Source organism: Crocodylus porosus, unplaced genomic scaffold (genome assembly GCF_001723895.1).
Source record: "Crocodylus porosus isolate Cpor-Errol unplaced genomic scaffold, CroPor_comp1, whole genome shotgun sequence".
In the NCBI taxonomy this organism is placed as follows: Eukaryota; Metazoa; Chordata; order Crocodylia; family Crocodylidae; genus Crocodylus; species Crocodylus porosus.
The window spans coordinates 50,314,627-50,334,502 of NW_017728909.1; the positions used below are offsets into that span (position 1 = coordinate 50,314,627).

At 41.7% G+C, this 19,876-nt stretch overlaps 1 protein-coding gene across 3 annotated transcripts in view; it reads right to left on the reverse strand.

Annotated features, from left to right (window-relative positions):
• Nucleotides 1-19,876, reverse strand: part of ARHGEF28 (Rho guanine nucleotide exchange factor 28) — a 221,277-nt gene that overhangs the window by 194,152 nt on the left and 7,249 nt on the right. For 2 of the 3 annotated variants that reach the window (XM_019532256.1, XM_019532253.1), the window contains exon 2: nt 14,280-14,323. In XM_019532256.1, the coding sequence (XP_019387801.1) occupies nt 14,280-14,312 (33 nt within the window). In that variant the 5' untranslated portion in view covers nt 14,313-14,323. Of the gene's footprint in view, nt 1-14,279; nt 14,324-19,876 lie in introns of those variants that run through there. The other variant, XM_019532258.1, reaches the window with a different exon arrangement.

Here is a 19,876-nt window from a genome sequence, read left to right on the forward strand (position 1 = left end):
TTCAGTTCCCGGGCGAACTCCTGGTCAAGCTCAGGACTTTGAGTGGGAGGTCTGTAGTAGACTCCCACCGTTGTGTCCCCTGTGCCGTATTCCCCATGAATTTTTACCCAGAGGGTCTCTAGCTGTCCATGCTGGTCGCCAACATCAGCTTGCAGGGACATGTAGCTTTCCTTCACATAGAGAGGAAGCACTGCTGCTGCCATCTGCCCACCCTGCACATCTGAGCCCAGCTCCTGCCCCCCACCAGGAAAAAGCAGATATGACCCCTGGGGCCTCAATCCCGCAGCAGGCAACCCACCTCCACAACATGCACAAATCTAGGGGGGCACATGCCCCCCCATACCTCCCCTGGGGGTGCGCACAGTGACAGGAAGGCACCCTCCCCACCTCTCCCGCATCCCCTAGATGAGCCACCCATGGTTCCATCCCACCCCCAGCTCCGGAGTTCCATTCACCACCCTAGCTAGGCAGTGCCTGCCCCACTCCCTCCTTTACTGTGAGAGCCTTCATCTGCCCCCCACCACCACACACACACTCCCCTTCCCCCTTCCTTTCCACAGACTTACTTGCTGAGCACTGCTCTCCATGCTGTCTGGCTGCTTTCCTGGCCATGCACATGCTGCAGCTGCATAAAAGCACGTAGCACCCAGAGGCCCCAGTCAGAAGGCACATTATATTTATCAGTGACATTATCAGCTACACAGGCCAAAAAAAGTTGAACATTAATCGGCTAACATTTCCCTTTTATTAGTGCCAGTCCAATACCTGACTGATATATTGGTGCACCTCTAATAAGTACACCATGACAATAAGAAAAACCCATATACTATATACATAGAGAATTTGCACAGAAAACTTGCTAAGCAAAACGTAGCACAAACAGAAAATCTCACCTTTGTGCAAGATGAAGATAACATGGCAGAAGGTTGATGATTGGGGAACAGAGGCTGCTTAGAGCTGTTCCCATGGTTGATGTCAAATTAGGAAAAGAGTGAAGAGAGGGCAATTCTTACTTCTCAAAACATTAACATACAGGATGTCTTTATCAAGGTATCACTATAACTTGGTGGATGAAAAATATTTTATTCTTTGAAAAGAAACAATAAATGCTACAGCAGCTGTTGCCAACTCTATGCTTTGCTGGCTGCTTCATACTACATCCAAAGAACTTTTTTTTCCAATATATTTATTCCCAAAGACAAAGCATGCATTTGTGTACACAAGGTAACAGAGATGCACTCTTCAAGCATGATGTGCAGCAATTCATTAAAAGCAATGAGTTTTATCACACTAGCCAACATGGAGTCCTTAGACATCAGTGGTGTCCAAGGCATTCCACTGGTGGTGCACAGATTGAAAAATTAAATATTGAAATATTTTTTAAAATCTTCAACCTTGATATAAGATTTTGGGGTGAATGCTGGGGGAGGCAGTCTATGATATATAGGAGGTCAGACTCAGTAATGTAATGGTCCCTTTCAGCCTTGGTTTCTGTCCATTTTGTACATTAAAAGAAGTTTAAATCAGGACAATGGAATTAAAATCTATCTGGCAGAAGACAGGAGGAAATCTAAAAGACCATTTATTTATTGTACAATGGAATGAAAGCCTTCTGAAACAAAGGAAATCCAGGAACAAGAGGCAGCTTTGGCCTTATCTTCATTGCAAAGTTAAACTTGAATGCTATCCCTAAATTTAAGACCTTGTTCTTAACTCAGCTGCAGTGGTGCCTTGAATTTGAGTTCCCTCTCCATTAGCTAACATTCAAATATATACAACTCAACTGTTAATATGACAACTCATAAGTAAAGCTAGTTTGCATCTCTATTTAAATTTGCTAGCCCTCCAATTCTTTCCCGCAAGCCTTATCATTGACCAGAAAGAAGTTACATTCTTCCACAGTTCACTAGGACAAATTGATAGTCACTCTACTACTATAATGCAAAAATCCTAACATGCCCTGAAAAGCTTAGTGCATGGGCATGGATGCATAACTCAAATGTTATCTAAATATTCATGCTGCCTTCACTCCAGCTATGCTAGATCAAGATACTGATTATAGCGTAAGTTCCATTAACTCCACAACAACAAAAACATATACAAAGTATCAAAGAACTGAGACTAAAACAAAATTTGCTTAAAACAAAAATGAAATTGGGCAAATGAAAACAGAAAACTGGACCGCTGAGTGTTACAGAGCAGTTGCAAGAAAATGACAATGGTCAAAGAAAACCAAACCCTCCCAGCAGCCCAACCCCCTGCCTCCTATTCTGTCTGGTCTTGACCCCAACAGTCAAACCCTCTAATCACCAGCACCTAACTCTCTTCAGCACTGTTTCCCAACAGGGAACCTGAGGACCAACCTGTTGCATACCTTCTGCCCCATTCCCATTCACTCTCTACCTTTTAGTTTGTTTCTGCCTGCTGATCCATCTCTCTGCTCCTGCACTTCTTCCACCTGCAGCAGTTATGCTGGAGAAGATTGTGAACAACAAACAAAACAGAAATTCACAATAAATTATTACTGCAAAAACTGAAGAAATTTTGGGCCCACATATATGTGGATGTTATGTCATATAGCTCTGGTGTGGTTGCATCTGGAACATTATGTTACAGTCCAGAAATAGTGTTACAGTCCAGTCCATGTCAGAAGAATTTCAGAGCAATTAAATTTCCAAGATAGCAACAGAGTTAGTGCATAAAAATAAGTTTGGCAGGATTTGACTTTTATTAGTAAATGCTGATAAATGATTTCACCTCATACTCACAGACTAACAAAAAATATTTCCATCATTAATCATCAAAATTTATAGAAAGAGAACGCAAGAAAAATGATGGCTGATGGAGTACATGACAACAGCGGGAGAGGTCCTCCAGAACCATGCTGACTATAGTTTGGACTGCAACTCCCAGAAACCCCAGGGGACTGGGAACAAAGCAAGAGGAAGTAACAAAGTGGCCTACAGAGCTACAAGCAAACACAGCCAGGACTGATGGGGCTCTGCTGCTCAGCTGGAGACAGTCCTACAGTAGTTATGTTCGTCATGTAGGGCAGTTAAACTGTCATTAATAAGTTGTCTGCCCCCCACAACCCTAGTTTCACACAATCCTGAAAATTTAAAAATCAATAAAAATCTAAATAAATGCTGAAAAATAACATTGAAATCATCTATCAAAATTATAAATAAAATAAAAATCAAATTCTGCCAAGCCTAATAAAGGAGGACTGAGAACTGACTACTTATACTACACCTTCTAAAAGTGTCATACAAGGTGATGACAAGGAAACATAACAACAGTTTGTAAATACAGTAAAATCACCGTTTTCCAGCATTCTACAAGCCGTAATAATCTATTCACTGGAATTTCCAGCCGGCCAGGTTGGGTGGGCGGAAGCTTGCATGCGCCCACCACCACCACCCACTATTCTCTGCTGTCACTGCTCCGCGTGTGGCTGCCACCGCCACCCCCCCACCACACATACTCCACCTATGGCTGCCTCAGATAGCTGAAGATTTTACATAACCAGCAACTGGCATTCCCCACTCATGCTGGATAACAGGGATATTACTGTATTCAGAAGACTTAATCATCACAGATAGCCTAACTAACTCCTCTCTAAGTACAGACATTCAAAAAGCCTGAGGCAAAAATCGATTCAATCTAGGCAGCTTATTCTTACGCAGCATAGGTAGAACCGATAACCAACTAAACTGATGCTTAGTTTTCAGTTGGGTTAGTGCAGGCCCCCCTTCCTTTCCCAAGCCATTGTGCAGGCCAACATTTAAGTTGTGCGGGCAGCTTCTATTACACTTAGGCCACGCTCACACACACAAATATGGATTGACCTTGAAATTCAGGGGGTGGAGAGAAGATGAAAATAGATCAGTAAGGTATTTAATTCTGTAAGAATGCAATCAATGCACAATTTAAAAATTACAGGAGGTTCATTTGTGCCTTTGCATGAAGTCCATATAGGACAAGCCATTGGGGGGGCGGGGGGCGGTTCAGGAAGGGAAGAATTCCCTTCAGCTCTCTCGGGCTGCCCTGCACTGCATGCAGCATGACCAAACCACACTGCAGCCTGGATTCAGTGTAGGCCCAATCTGTAGGCCCAATCGAAATCAGCGCCAGTTCCAGCACAAAGAGCTAGGTCCAGAGCAGGTGTCACACACAATACACGCCCCAAACCTGCCCCCCACGCTCTATGTAGCACGTACCCTGGACTAGCCCTGCATGCACTGTATGCAGTGTGAGCGTGTCAGATTCAGCCCCGTGTGCGGTATGTGCTAGACTGGATCCACATGCCACATGAAGTACATGAGGCTGGCATGTACTGCATGCAGGGCTGGCCCAAGATCCACAGGCAGAACCACAGGTCAGGTGGTAGGGCTCCTGCATCTTTGATACCCCTGGCTTTAAGAGAATAAAAATTCAGAAGTCTATACTGAACATCCAGAAAACCTTACTGAAAGTAAGGTGTAACAGGCCATAGAAGAGTTTGTTGAAAACACTTTCTTGGAGAACAAAAAATAATATGCATGTCAAACAAATAGAAACATAAATACTTTTTAACAGCCTGAACCACTGAACATGTGGGACATGACATAGGCCTAGTTAAAAAAAAAAAATTTAACTATTCTATTACTAATCTATTACACTGAAACCTCTGCTTTAAATTTAAGATTCATGCCAAGTGATTTGTGTGTCTTACCAGTCAGTAAATGCCTGACCATTTAAAGGGCTTCTTTTTATATCTAAACTATAGAAAATTCAGAATGCAAGCTAAATCGTCCAGCAAAATGATCAGGGCACTGCAGGACACATCTTGTCAGATCCAGTTATTTTCCTTCATACCTTTTAAAATAGATCCCATTGTTTTAAATTCATTTCCTCAGAGGCTCTCATTTTGGCAACAACTGCGCATACAAATGTGGAACAATAACTGTGGAGTCTTTTATGAGCACACCAAGCCATCCACCCACTAAGGACCTGACCCAGCTCCCACTGCAGTCAGTGACAAACCTCTCACTGAGTTCAGCCCAAGCTGGGTCAAATCCTTGCATTATGGCTCTGTATATTAGTAAATGTAAACCAGAGACTTCAAATACATTATAAAAGGTCTTTATATTTTAAATATGGTTTGCAATTTGTGTGTCTTAAAGTCACTATTCAGTATCACAATAAATTTGTGAAAATCTAAATTATGGGCCAGACTGTGCTGAACCCTAACATGTCTTAAACATGGGAGTAAAGATCCCCCTCATTCTCTTTCAACCTCCCAGGGGCAAGAAACCAAGGAGTGGATAAGAAGGAACTGTGAGTAAGAAGAGTTATGCCTTAAGGCACTAGCCAGGAGAACAGGTTAGACGTGGGAAAGTTGGGGGAGAAAGTGCTGTACTCCATAATATAAAGTTACTCTGACAAGCCCACAGCATAATACAGAAGATCAGGCAGGAGTGGCGACTCTGGAAGGCACAATAGCTCGCTCCAGAATGACAAACCTCAACTTCACTGCCCTGTCCTATATGGACTTCATGCAAAGGCACAAATGAACCTCCTGTAATTTTTAAATTGTGCATTGATTGCATTCTTACAGAATTAAATACCTTACTGATCTATTTTCATCTTCCCTCCACCCCCTGAATTTCAAGGTCAATCCATATTTGTGTGTGTGAGCGTGGCCTAAGCATAATAGAAGCTGCCTGCACAACTTAAATGTTGGCCTGCACAATGGTACTGAAAATGTACCCATGAAATTTTGACTTGTGGGTACCTGGTCTGCCACCCTCACCTCCATTATCCTTTCTGTTAGAGGAGGCCACTGGCCCCAGATCCAGGCCTGCTCTTTTCACACACACACCCTTCCTCAACTGGGCTATTCCCCTCATCCCCCAGTCCCTTGCTCCCCCCCTCCCCCACCCAACCAGCCCTGTCAACCCTCATCCCAACAAGCTGCTCTGGGTGCACCCACTTTTTAACAATGTTCACTGCTGCCAGAGCCAAGCAAAAGTCCTGGTGGGGGATGTAGGTTCACAGGGGGTGGGGGAGTAACTTCACCCCACCTGTGGGTCACACCTGCCCCACCACCCCTCACAAGTCGCACCTACCCCCTACCCCTCATGGATTGTGCCTCCCCCACATGCCGTGGCAGACCCCTGCCAGACCCCCAACCCTCCCCACTAACCCTTCCATCCTGACTTACCTGGTTATCAGACAGTCATTTCGCCTCCCCCTAAAGCCCCAAATGTCTGTACTTAGCCTTGGTGCTACCTACTAATAATGATGCTATGGTGAATTTAACTACTTCATAGTCAGTGTAACCAACTCAGTTTTTTAATCAGTTTATTCCTCTCATAAAGTAGTTTCATTATTCTATACTTATACTGTATATTAGTAGAAGTAGTAGCAGCAATTGCACTTATACTGTCCTGGTACAATTCTTTACTACCTGAATCACAAAATGATCCACGTTGTAAACTACAAAACTCCTGGGCGATTCATATTCTGTTGCGTTTCTGCCCCACAGAAGTCTGGGAAGTTAAAACTGCAATGAACAGCCAAAGATCTCAAGAACTTTGAAAGTAAATCTAGGAACATGTTTTTTTCACTCTCAAGTCCTGTTGGTCTATAACATAACCTTTCTATCACTTGCCCATATTTAATCTTTTTATTCTTTGTATTTTAGACAGTTGACAACTAGCTGTCCTTAAATTAAGCCTGCTCAAATACCCTCTAGTCTAAGCTTCCCATGCACAAATAACTATAACAGGTTTAAATTTAGGTCCAAGGGAAGCATGCCAACTCTCCCTTCAGGAATCAAAATATCCTGAAGTAAGAAAATAATTAAGATGCTAATGAACCTGGCTGTAGTCCAGGTGTTTGCCCAAGCACCCTTGCAGAAAAGACCTATACTTTGAAAAGGTAACAAAGGATCAAAAGAACTTTGAAATGCCTGTACAGAAAGGAAATCAAAAGATTGTATATCAAGGAATAATTAACTAACATGTGCTACAATGCAAAAACCCCTTTAAGAACAGACTACATATATATGGACAGCTGAGAAAAACATTCAGTAAAGATTCTATGCTACCATTTCTAATATCCCACTCTCGTTATTAGAAGCAAAGTTCCAATACTAGCAATGATGTGGCTGATGCTGTTTTTTGCTCTGAGCACATTTAGATGCCACTCTAATTGAAACTCCACAAGCTGGGCTGCACTAGTTCTTCCACGATTGCTACTACCTAAGCTGAGCTACCATTACTGGTAGCAGTGGAAAGTTAGGGAACAATTAAGATAGGGTGGCAATTTGAAGTATACTAGGTACTCCACACTATCTCCCCATCTGAATGTTTTTAGTACATATTGGGAGCAGGAGAGCTTTCAAAGCTTTCACAGTTTCAACAGTTCAGTAAGCTACCTTGCACAAAGGCACTCCTAGTGCAGACCAGACCTTAATGTCAAAATATGAGAGAGGTAGGCTGCCATAGTGTTAGAGCACTAAGCTAGAATTTGTGAAATCTGGATGCAAGTCTCTGCTCCACCACAGGCTTCCCATGTAACCTTGGGAAAGTCATTAACACTGTTCTTAAATCCTCATTTATAACATAAGAATAACTACTTCCCTATCTCCAATGCCTGTATGGACAGTGCATTCAGTGTACAAGGAATTCAAACATTACAGAGAATCATCAATATCCAAGACAGAAAGAATGAAATTAGCACACCACTTTGCCACAAAAGCTCTGACAAGAAAGGAACATACGTAGTCAGTAAAGATTTAAGAAAATACACATTTCCTGCAGAACATTTTGCACCAAAACCGCCCCCCAAAACCCTACCCTTTGAATATTTCCTACTGATAAGCTTGGGAAGTTTCACAGAAAATTGTATTTCATTTAAATAAAAAAGATTTCTCAAAACAGAAATATCAGTTTTGTTTTCTCAGTTGAAAAATTAGGTTTTCCAACACTTTCTTTCCAGTGCTAAGAAAGCAAGGAAACCAAATACACTTTTACTTCCAAAAACCTTAAATGACATTTTTAATCATAGCAAAGCAAACTATTCATTTATTTTTTGCACTGTCAGTACAATTTTTTTCCATTTCAAATTATCCTATTAACAAATGAAACATTTTGTCAACTTTTTTTTTAAAGGAAACATTTGCACAAAATTTTGTTCTCAATTAAGCCACATTTCCCATGGGAAGCTTTTTACATGAACATTTTTGACCAGCCCTATTACTCAGCTTTTATGTTTGTAAGGTACAGAATCTTTGCCACTATCCTCTGTTACCAACATAACCAGCATTTATATAGCAACAGAAAGGAGACAACAGATTTAAATAAGAGAATGTGATTATAAAATGATAAAAACTGGCAGGGAGCTCAAGAGGCAGGTATAGTTACTGAAACTATTGCTTGCTTCACCTTTTTTTTAAAAAACAGTATTTCAAGTTGTCACTTTTCATTTAACAGCTCCGCAGTTGATATGTAAAATAGTTTTCCCAAAGGTGCAGTGATGCAATGCTAACAGGAGTAAACAGCATTAATGACTTACTACTAGGCAAAGTATCCCATGTGGAAAACACCCAGAAAGAGTCCAGGAAATGCCATTAATTTAAATAATTGGACATAATGACTAACTGTTCCTTTGGGAGGGGCGGGGCTCTCTACCTACAAAGCCAGCAGGAAGAAATCAACCCAGCTCTTACCGTTTACAGAGCAATTTTGTCGATAATTATCAGGATATACACATTAATCATACATCCAGCAAATATTGGAAGCTTGTTTTACAATTAAAAAAAAAAAAAAAATCAACATCTGACTTATAATTATATGAAAAACAGTAAGAACATTAACAGTCTCCCACAATGCAAGAAATAATAGGTCTGCCTGGTTAAAAGGTTAAAATACCAGGGTGACTTGGAACCATTATACTGAATTCAAGAAGTTTATGGGTGAGAGACAGGGTGAAAGACAAAAACATCAATCTGTCAGGAAAGCACATTTTGAGGGGGTAAGGAATCTACCAGGGTGCCACAGAAGCACTGAAATCAAAGGAAGAAAAAAGTAAAATGGAGCTACAGTTCTCCGTTGGTTCTTTCCTAGTAGATTTCCAAGATCTGCAGGGCTGAGGACGTAACTCAGTTGGAAGAGACTGGGGCAACGTCCTAATGTTCCTTTGAGGGAGTGAGTTCAATCCAAACCAATCCATTAAGAGGAGACCTCACCTTATGGTTAGAGCAGAATCTTGCATATATCAAGACATGCACAAGAAGACCCAGCATCTCCATATTTCTCTCCTGATCTTCCTTCTCCACAAAGGGAATACCTACAGACCCTCAATACTCAATACTGTATACTTTACAGATGTACCTCTCCTTTTCCCTTGTCCTTCTGACAGTTTTATTGCTCCCACATGCTCTCTACTCCATGACACCATTACTCTTTCTGAAATCCTTCTGGAATATTTACTTGGCCACTGCTTAAAGTTTGTTTCATCAATAACATTGCTAAAAAGCAGCTGGTTTAATGCTACATAAGATCATGGCTTTCCTGTAGTGCTAACACATTTTCAATTAAAAGAACAAACTCATTGGCTCCCAGAGTTGAAAGCCTTCACCATGTTGTGTTTCATCAAACGTTCCTCCTCTTCAGAGTTTCTAGAATTACATCACTCTGCTTTTAAAATATTACCATATTTACTTGAATATAAGATTATCTTGAATATAAAACAACTTCCCCAAGAATTAGATTTTATATATGGAAAATGCAGAAATTTATTATAATTTTCAAAGCATAGAACCTAAGTATTGGGGGGCTGTCTTGAATCCTCCCCGCCCCACACACACACACACTGCTACAGCAGGGAAAGCAGCGACTGGGGGAGAGGAGAGGGGAAGTCAGATGATAGCCTTGCCCTCTGCCCCTCCCACAGTCTTCCTGCCCCCTTACCACCCACCTCTGCCTCTTCCTTCCAGTTCCCCAGTTTCTGCCTCTTCACCTCCCCCGCCTTACTGTCAGATGCTGCTCAGGCTGCTCCATCGCAGAGCACAACACACGGAAGGTCAGTCCTTGCCTGGCCATTCAGCAGTGTCAGTGCAGCAGGAGAAGGATTTTCCATGTGCTCCACGCCAGGGGGAGTCCCCAGCCTGAGCCAAAGCTGAGCTGATAGTAAGGGTGGGGGGGAGGTACAGGAGGAGGGGGTCAGAAGCTGCAGAGGGAAAATGGAGAGGAAGCAGGAGGCTGCTGTGGGTCTGACTTGGGTCTGAGGTTCAGCCACCTGCTGCCCATTCTACTTCATATACAAGTATAAGATAATGGGCTTTTTCTCCATTCTTTTGCAGGGGGTGTATCATTTTATATTTGAGTAAATACAGTACATTTATTACATAAAACTGAAACAGCAGCTGCCTAAATACAGTACTTTTCCATATGTGACAAGATGGATTTATGCTATGTTAGCAAATGGACAGATACCACATTCACTAGACTGCTAAATGAATAATCTCTGCAGTATATTCTTTACAGAAAGGGAAAAATAAAATAATAAGGGGAAAAAAAACCACAGAAGTCATTCCAAATTCATTTTATATCAGTTAAAACTGCATTGATTCAAGCAGTATGTCATAATTATCATGTGCCTGGACTGAATAGAAAAAGCTTTATTATATTATGCTATTTTATTTTATCATCATTTAGTAACCCTAAACTTTCAACAAGCTTACCAAAAGAAAAATTTGTAACAACAACAATACTTTACCTACTAGAAGCCAGAAATATGTCCTTCAATTAAAAGAAGGACGTGTGTTTGAAGTCTTTAAAATGTTCTCTTCCATTATAATTTATTTTTCAAATCATAACATTTATAGGTTCTGTAATTGGATTTTTACCCTGTTGCATTACAGGGAATAATGCATTACAATTTACTACTGAATTGTTTTCAACTTTCAGGGGTGTAACTGGCAAGTTCTGCATCCTGGGCAGTGGTGGCACACAGTGCAGGAGCAGCAGCCAGAGGTTTCCTGCTGCATAGGGAAATATCAGCTTTTTTATTTTTTGCTGGCAACAGGTGTCAAGCAACCATTTAAACACCAATTTGTCAGAACTCTAAACACCTGCAAGCAAGACCTGGAATCAAAGCCCCTGCAGGCAAGGTGCAAGGTGTGTGCGGGGGGGGGGGGCAGGGAAAGGAGTGAGGCACCAGTGCCCCCTACAACCTATGTCCTTCTCACCCACCCATTGTTATGCTACAGTCGAGTTGCATGTGCTCAGCATACAAATATCACAGTTTTGCATCCTTGTTCCTCCACCACTATCAAAAGGGACTGAAAAACAAAATAGGGATATACTTGAATCAATTCCAATGGAGATATATACCCACCCCTTCTTGAGAGCCTTCTTTAGAAATCTCTTTCTATACATTTTTATGCAGGGAATTTTAGACAAATTCAACAAGCCAGAGAACTGGTTAATGAAAATAGACATGAGATCTTCACAAAGAAAAACAGACTTTGCCATCTAAACTAAATATTGATCTGTGTTTTCTATGAAAACTACACAAATAAAGCAGGAGAACCTATGCGTATCCTAAAGGAAGCTTGCTAAGAGAAAACAAATGCCCCTGCTTAGGGGTGCACTGATAGAGATTTTGGGGGCTGATACCCAATATTTAAGGAGGCATATCAGCCAATACCGATCCTATTTCCAATACAACTGCCTTCAGCTGGTCAGAGCATTGTGGTGGAAGGGGAGGGAGGAAGGAAGGGGTGTGGGAGGGGCAGATCAACGCCCCCCCTGCAGTGAGGGAGGGGGGAGGGGCAAGAGCAGGTGCTGCCCAGCTGGGGCAGGGGAGGGCTGGAGCTGAAGCTCGTGGGGAGGGGAAGGCAGCTCCTGCCACTGCTTGCACCCCAGGAGGGTATGGGGGGGGGGGCCATGTGCCCCTGGGTCTGGGTCTGGGCCTGGGCAGGGTGGGATGGGGCCAGGGTTGCACAGAGCTCTTCTCAGCGGGGGCTGGGCTCAGAGCAGGCACTGGTGGCGCTGGGAGAATGCTGCATCCACCCCAAATTTTGTCGCTTCTCCACTCTCAGCGCCACCACCACCCAGCACAGGCCCAGCTCTTCCCAGCATGTGGGTGGAGGTGCAGCATTGCCTACAATTCCAACTTCTGGCAGACTTGCAAAGTTCATCAAGATACCAATCACCCCAAAACTGCTGACACACAACTTATGAAGTTCTTAAATATTTATCAGCCTAGGCCTTGACAGGATCTTTGGAGGTCAACCAGCCACTACCTCCTTACCCAACTACAATGCAAAATACTCCTATTTGTAGGGCCTGATTTAAATCTTGATTTCACATTTTTTGTGAAAAATCAGAAAATGAAGTCATTTACATGAAAAATGCAATTTGCAATGAAATGCCACAATATGGCCACTTGCTGAGGAGTTCCCAGCAGGTTTCCTGCATGCGGTGGAGCTGGAAGCAGAGGCGGGGCCAGCAGTGGGTGAGCGGCAGCAGCCCCCCATGTGTAAGCAGGGGCAGGGGAAGGGCAAGGGCGAGTGAGGCTCAGATGCAGCAGCTGCCCACACTCCAGCCCCCACAACCTGCCTTGAAACCCTTTTTCCCTCCCCCCATCCCCTATTGGACACTTCTGATTCTTCCCCCCTGGTCTGACACTGGGGACTAGACTCAGCCAGCCAGATGGCCCTAAACCTGCCCCCTCAGCCAATCAGGGGGTGTGTGGTGGGGGGGAGGACATGAAAATGGTAGCCCCCACCATGATCAGGCTATGATATTTGTGAGCTGGGTCTGTGATTTAAACCACGCCCTTCCTATCAGGGCCCCCAGTGAGCAAAGAAGTTTGTTTCAGACAAACAAACCTACTGCAGTTTGTATCGGGTTGAGAATCGCTACTGACATGCTTCCCATGGCTCAAACCTGATAGGGGTTCTTAATGAGTCTGATACGTAGGTAAGTTCCTCCAACAAACTTCTTACGACTTGGGAAGAGATTTGATAAGCCTCCTAAAGCCAATGAATGGTTTTCCTCTCCTATGAAGTAAAACGGTATGCCCCGCTAACCTTCCCTACATCCTACTCCCTACAGCCCTTAAGCTTCAAACATCTGCACAAGTGTGAGCAAAAGCCCCCACCTTGTGAACCATCTTCAGGTCTTCAAGGAGACTAAAATCAAAGAGAGCTCTGGAAGACTTGCCAACTTCTCCCTTGCAAACCTCTTGCTGAAATTCTCTTTTTTCCCATTGACATGCCTCTCTAAATCATCAGACTATATTTGAGGACTATTTTTGCAAAAGAAGGGCTAAAGATATAATTGTTAATGAACAACTCCAGCGGTCGTTTGACACCTAGCTTGCTACAGCAGATATTCTGAAGTAAGCATTAATAATTCAAAAGTTAACTAAATTCAAATTAAAAAGTGTAATAGTATAAACTTTGGTCCAGAATCTCTCATCACAAATTAGAAGCCCAGCAGACAGTTTTGTGCACTGTGGATCACATCTTATTCTACCTGTTAGCTGCCTAGCTGTGATACTATTCCACCTTCCCCAAATCAATGAAAAAAAATGTTAACACATCTTTTATAACGCACTATCATCTCAGCCTGATGACTAAGCCAGTGAAGAGAAGGACCCAGCCAGCTTGGCATTAACTAACTGTTTTGGGGCTTGAGCAGAGTATACTGGGATCACATTTAAATGCCTCACAGATGGAGTAGACTACAGATGTGTAGGCCCTGATTTCTAGGCTCTCATCAGTTGGGTGCTTCTTGAACTTTAGCAAAGTTCCTTTATTTTTAATACAGCATCATTCAAAAGTTTCTTATCCAATCATTTCAAATTTTGTAGAAATATTCTACCTTAGTTCAAAATATAACCTACCAAGGTTGACTGATATGACTTACTGTGCATTGATGAGAAGGAAAGTGGAGAGAATGGCAAATTTGGACTTATAACAGGAACTGCTATAACAAACTACAGAATGGCTGTCATCCCCTCATAGCCAATTAAATTCTAAGAACTGTAATTACTACATTAAAAAGGTAGACAGAAATGACTGTGAAGGAAAAATAGGTTACACTCATTTCAGTAATGTAAGACATACTATTCAAAGAGTACCATACCTACACACAACAGAATTAGAAAATAGCTCGAAGTCTCAATCAACCAGAGAAAAGTTTGTTTCATTCATTCTGCCTTTGAATAAGCTAAAGAAAAAGCTTCTTAGGGCAGAAGCCTAATGTCACAGAACTTACATAAAGAGGTACTTCAGTGCAGCTCAACTCCATTGTCACAGCATCTAGATATAAAATAAACCAGAGTAATTATCACACACTGAATCGCAAGGTGTCGATATCAAGTTTTTACACTGTGCCCATCACCATAGCATCTAAATGTCTATCACAATTAGGAAATTAAATGAGACTAAATTTATCAAAAATACAGTTCCTATGAATTTCTCTACCACAAGGAAAAAATGCTGGTGTAAAATGAGGGTGTCATTTTTAGTTAATGTGTGTTTTTTTTATAGCGTGCATAACAAACACAACATGTCAGTGAACTTTCAAGTCCAACTACTTAGACATTAATATTGACAATAAATGAAGCAGTAAGACTTGTTGAGTATAAAGTCATTAGAAGCAGAAAAAGGAGTGTTATCTGCATCTTTGACATGCAAATTAAAAAGTATCTGGGATTTTGTAATTCCTTTACATGAGGCATCCAAAAGGCACCAAGGTCTTTATTTCTGGTTACACAAAGCACTTCAAAATGAGAAGCAGTTGCTTACAAAGTCAATGAAAATATTTTAAATACAGTCATGATAACTAGGTTGATGTCTAATTTTATATTTCAATTTCTTCTTTCGCTGCATCCACAAGTACCATTGCCTAAAAATAAAACTCTTAAAAAATTAGAAAATTCATACCAGAAACAACTCCCCATCGTTAGAAAAATCAAGGTGGATGAGAAGTACTAGGTACAAATATTCTTCAGCTTACCAGAAGAGACTGAAAAAGAGAGAGAATCTGTCTTAATAGAAGTCTGCCTCCACTCAGATGTGGTTTACTATTAGAGTTGAACATTTTCCAGGAATAACATGGTTGTGTTGTGCATAGCTTGTTAATGCATACGTATAGCCTGCTCTGAGGTAGGTATACTTTGAACGTTTCCCCTCCTCCAGGACTCATCTGCACAGTTTCCACCAAAAAACCCTCCTTTAGCAGACAGTTTTTGCAGACTATTTTTTGCTTGCACACAAGTAAATCTTGCAAAGGCTGGATATTTTATGCAATTTTTTACACAATTTTTTTTTGCCTGATCCTTAGTCACAAGTGCCAAGCCATAGTGAACCTTTATGACAAACTTAGTAGATCCCTTCCTACACTGGAACCATTCAGGAACCATTCTGAAACCAAAGTCTGACTAGCAGACCAGGTTCCCTGAAAAAGACTGGTCAGCAAACAGTGATAAAATCAGTCAGCATTTAGTCAATAAATGGGCTCAGATACAAGACTCCCTCAGTTTGGCAAAGGGGAGGGAGTGCAGGCAGAAGAGAGGGGGAAGTAAGGGTTTGGTGCTTCATTCTGATTGCCAAGCACAGACAAAGTTCTTTATTCTGCAGCTGGCCCTGAATATGACCCTAAAACTAACTACATATCAAGCATGCTCATGTTTGTGCAGGGTTACAAAAAATAACTCAAGAAGCTTTTCCACACAGGATAATCCAATCCAAAAGTGCCACATTACAGAAAAGATGAAGCCCATTAACTCCTATCCTGGACCTGTCATCAAGTCACAATTACTGCCACCAGCAGTGTTTATAAATCAGCCAGCAGGAAACAACATCATTTAATATCCAGGCATTGTGCATGACAGCAAAATGAAAGGCAAGTCTGATCTGCTTTTGCACTGTGACATGCCACCTAACTGAACTATAACTCTGCTCTCTACGCTGTTTGCAAGGGAATCTAACATGTTCTCATCTGCACAAATGATCACACTGACTAATACTTCAACCTAAATTACCTCTTTTATAGTATGAAAGTTGGTCTTTGCATAAACTGTTGTAGCACTTCAACAAAGAACAAACACACACATAAATCTAATGCGTGCATGTTTCAAGAGTGCACACTACTGTCCTCCTGCCTCCTGTGAGCATGCAAAGTATGGGAAAGGCAAGGTTCCCTGTATAAGCCTTTTCACATGCTAGGTCTTTGTGCGGAGAGAAACGTCATTTAGTCCTTCCTTTTGAGGATTACAATTGTGCAACAAACCTGTACAAGTCTTAATTTCTGAAAAAGTTAAGTTCATACCATATCCAAAAATAAAAATGACCAGAAACCTGGGCTTCAGACTACCTTCCATTCCCTCAACCTTCATTTATATTCTGTGTTATAGATCAGGAATCAGCAGCCCTTTTAAGCTGCAGGCTGGAATGAACCAATTTGGGTCAGAGTCAGCCAGGAAGACAGGAGCAAGGACCTGGCAACTGCTGCCATCATTTCTCCCTGCGGAAGCAGGGAGAAAGTGCCCAAGCACCACATCTGCAGGCTAGATCCAGCCCACAGGTCATAGGTTGCTGCCCCGTTACAGATGTTTGGGGATATGGTGGTTCTCTTCATACCCGCCTGTAAAGTGTCTAGCATAATACTGATGACAGACAATAAATAATATAAATAAGTAGGTCATCTGAATTTCAGTTTACCCTGGGCAATAATAGTTTCTTACCTAGTAGAGCTGAGTAGCTTAAATGGCCAATGTTGGTTTGATTAGCAACTGGAAAAAAATGAAAAGATGAATGACCATGCTAAGTTATTACAGTTGCAAAGAGATCTTGAATTTTGTGACCTTTCCAACATAAGATTTACAACAATGTACAAACCAATCCACAGTTTTTATTGAATTTCTAACTTAGTATTTTCAGGAATAGACTGAACTGGTATAACTCAACATCAGGATTTGAAATTTACTTACAGTGAAGTTAAAAAGGTGTCAAATCAAGTAATTCTGCTAATATTTTTACAACCTAATAAATAACTATAACTTGCAAATGGTATGACTTTATCAGAATAGTATATATTGGGGACAAGTCTGGTTCTAGTGCTTTAAAATCTGCTGCTGGTTTCTAGAAACAAACCTTCTGATAATCACCATTTTATAACTGCATTTCCTGGAAATAAAAAGGTACTTACTGGATTCTCTTTATGCTTCCCGCATAAGATCTTGTTAACATATCAGCACAAAAACAAATGCACAAAAAAATGAAAAACAGAACTGTTTACTTATTATCATACGTTGATGTTTAGAAGAAGTTTTACACAAATAACCCAAACCCTTCCCCTAGCCCAAGTGCTTAGTGCAATTAAATCAGCTCAATGCTGGAATTCAGTGTGTGTGCACACATGTGCGTGAAGACAGTTGGGGGGGGTGGGGGAGGAAGGGCAACCGAGAAGTGGCTTTCCTCACCCAGGCCACGGAGCCGAATCAAAGATGCTCTGGGACAACTGCTTCAGCCTAAAAAATATCTTAGATTTCCAGGACACTGATAATACAGTAACATATAATTCATGTTCCAGGAGACAAACTGGTGGCTTCACAAAGTAGCAGATTCTCCACTGTCCACCCCCCCCAACACACACACATACACACAAATTGCATTACGCATAATTGTACTGAGTGCCACTAAAAAACACTGTACCCAATGAGTGCAGAACCAACAGGTTCCTGGCATTATCCATACAACATCCCTCTACGAAACAGAACTACATCACTTCCCCTATGCCATAGAGCCATCTGCAAAGAAATGGGTAGCATTTGCATGTAAAACAGCAAACTTTCCAGTTTCGAGCTTTGCCAGTCAAACTCTCATTAGCTACAACAGAAGCGAAATCAAGCTATAAAGAATTCCTTTTTATATGCAAGTTTAATTCAGCTTAGTAATGAACATCATAAAACTGCATTATGATGCAACATAGTATGACAAAGCCTGGTGTACATGTATTTAGTCCAGTACTGCTGAAGAGCTAAGTGTATGTTGTGTACCAAATTATTACCAATTTACACCATCCTGCTACTGGAAATAATAGGAAATCTCTGCACTTCATAATTGTTGTAACTGAAAGACACCATAGAATATAATTAGCTGTGCTTATTAACAAAATTTTAAAATAATAAAATACACCTAACAGAAGTTTTAAAAATCTGTTTCCCCCATTTAAATAGAATTTGCATTTCCCATCTCTCCAAATCTACCCAATGTGATTAAGATCATAAATTTCTGATGTTTATTAATGGATTTGTTAATGTATATCCTGCCCTATCCAAAAGGCCGAGAGGCTCACACTAAACAGACAAACAAGTTAAAATTATGTTAACAGCTTTTATGCAATCATTTCTGTCCATTGATATTTCCCCTGGTCTCTCACAATTTATTCTTCTCTAGTCAACTGAGACATGCATATACTCAAGTTTTCTTTTAACACTGCTGCTTCTAACGCTGTAAAACTGCAGAAGGAAATCTGTAGCTGAAAAACTTAATGGAAATAGGTCTCGAGTCAATACTGTTTAATGGAAAAGACTTTGATTATCAAACATTTCCAATTTATACATACTAGAGAACTTAGAGAAGGCAAAGTGCACAGAAAAAAAATCTAGTAATGATACCTTTATTCCACTTAAAGGTGATTTTCATTCAGCCACTTTGCTTTATTAAAAGGTTTTTTATAAAGAGATTTTCCATTATTACCATTTGTATTGCACTGACTGTGTTTACAGGGTTGGAAGGCACCTCAAGGGTCATCTAGTCCACTGTCCCACTCCCCTTCTCTCTCCCACCCCTCCATGCACAGATGCAGGATTGCTGTTCCTAAGCCATCTCAGATGCTTCTCCAAGCTCTTCTTAAAGCCTTCGATGAAGTAGATTCCACACTTTCCCTAGGCAGTTGTTCCATTCTTCAACCATTCATATGGCAAGATGTTTTTCCTAGAATTTACTCTAACTCTGGTTTATCTCATGTCCTGCAATCCATGGCAAGGAAGAAAAAATTATCTACATTTTCTTTATGGCAGTCTTTCAGTTATTTGAAAATGTCCATCATATGTCTTCCCATAATCTTCTCCTCTCCATATTTAATTCCTTTGGCTTTTCCTCATACACCTTGTATTCCAACCCCTTTATCTTTGTTGTTTGCCTCAGAATCCTTTCCAGTTTCTCTGCATCAGTGGTTTTCAAATGTTTTTGGCTACATCTGTCCTACACCCGAAGTGTCTCTGCATGTTCACTCTTTAGAAAGAGTACAGGTTTCCCTCGATTTATGCGGTACATGCATTCCTGGAAAACTGCGCATAAATGGAATTCACATAAAGGGATTCCAATTTATAATGTAAGAAATAGGGATACATTCCCACAGCGGTGAGGGAGGGAAGGAGTAAGAATGGGATTAGGGACAGGGCAGGGGGAAGGGTGCAGCACAGCTCATCAGCTGCTCCCGGGGCTGCAGCAGGGAGCAAAGTGGAGGGAACTGTAAGTGGGTATGGGGTACAGGGTGCAGTTCTTGCTGCTGCACACACCCCAAGAAGGCTGTGGGCTGAGGGGCTGTGCCAGGCTCTTCCCAGGGGCAAATGCCCCTGGCGCTGTGCGCTGAATAAGAGTACGCTGGGACCAGCGGCAGCAACAAGCTCTTCCCAGTGCTCAAGGTGGAGGGCTGCTATCACCCCAAAATTCACTATATCTGCCCCCAACTTGCCCTTCCAGTGCTGCCGCAGGCCCCAGCCTGCAGCGGCAGCCTGTTCTCATTCCGTGCACATATTCAGAGGCACACGCCCCACCCCCCAGGAAGAGCCTGGTGCAACC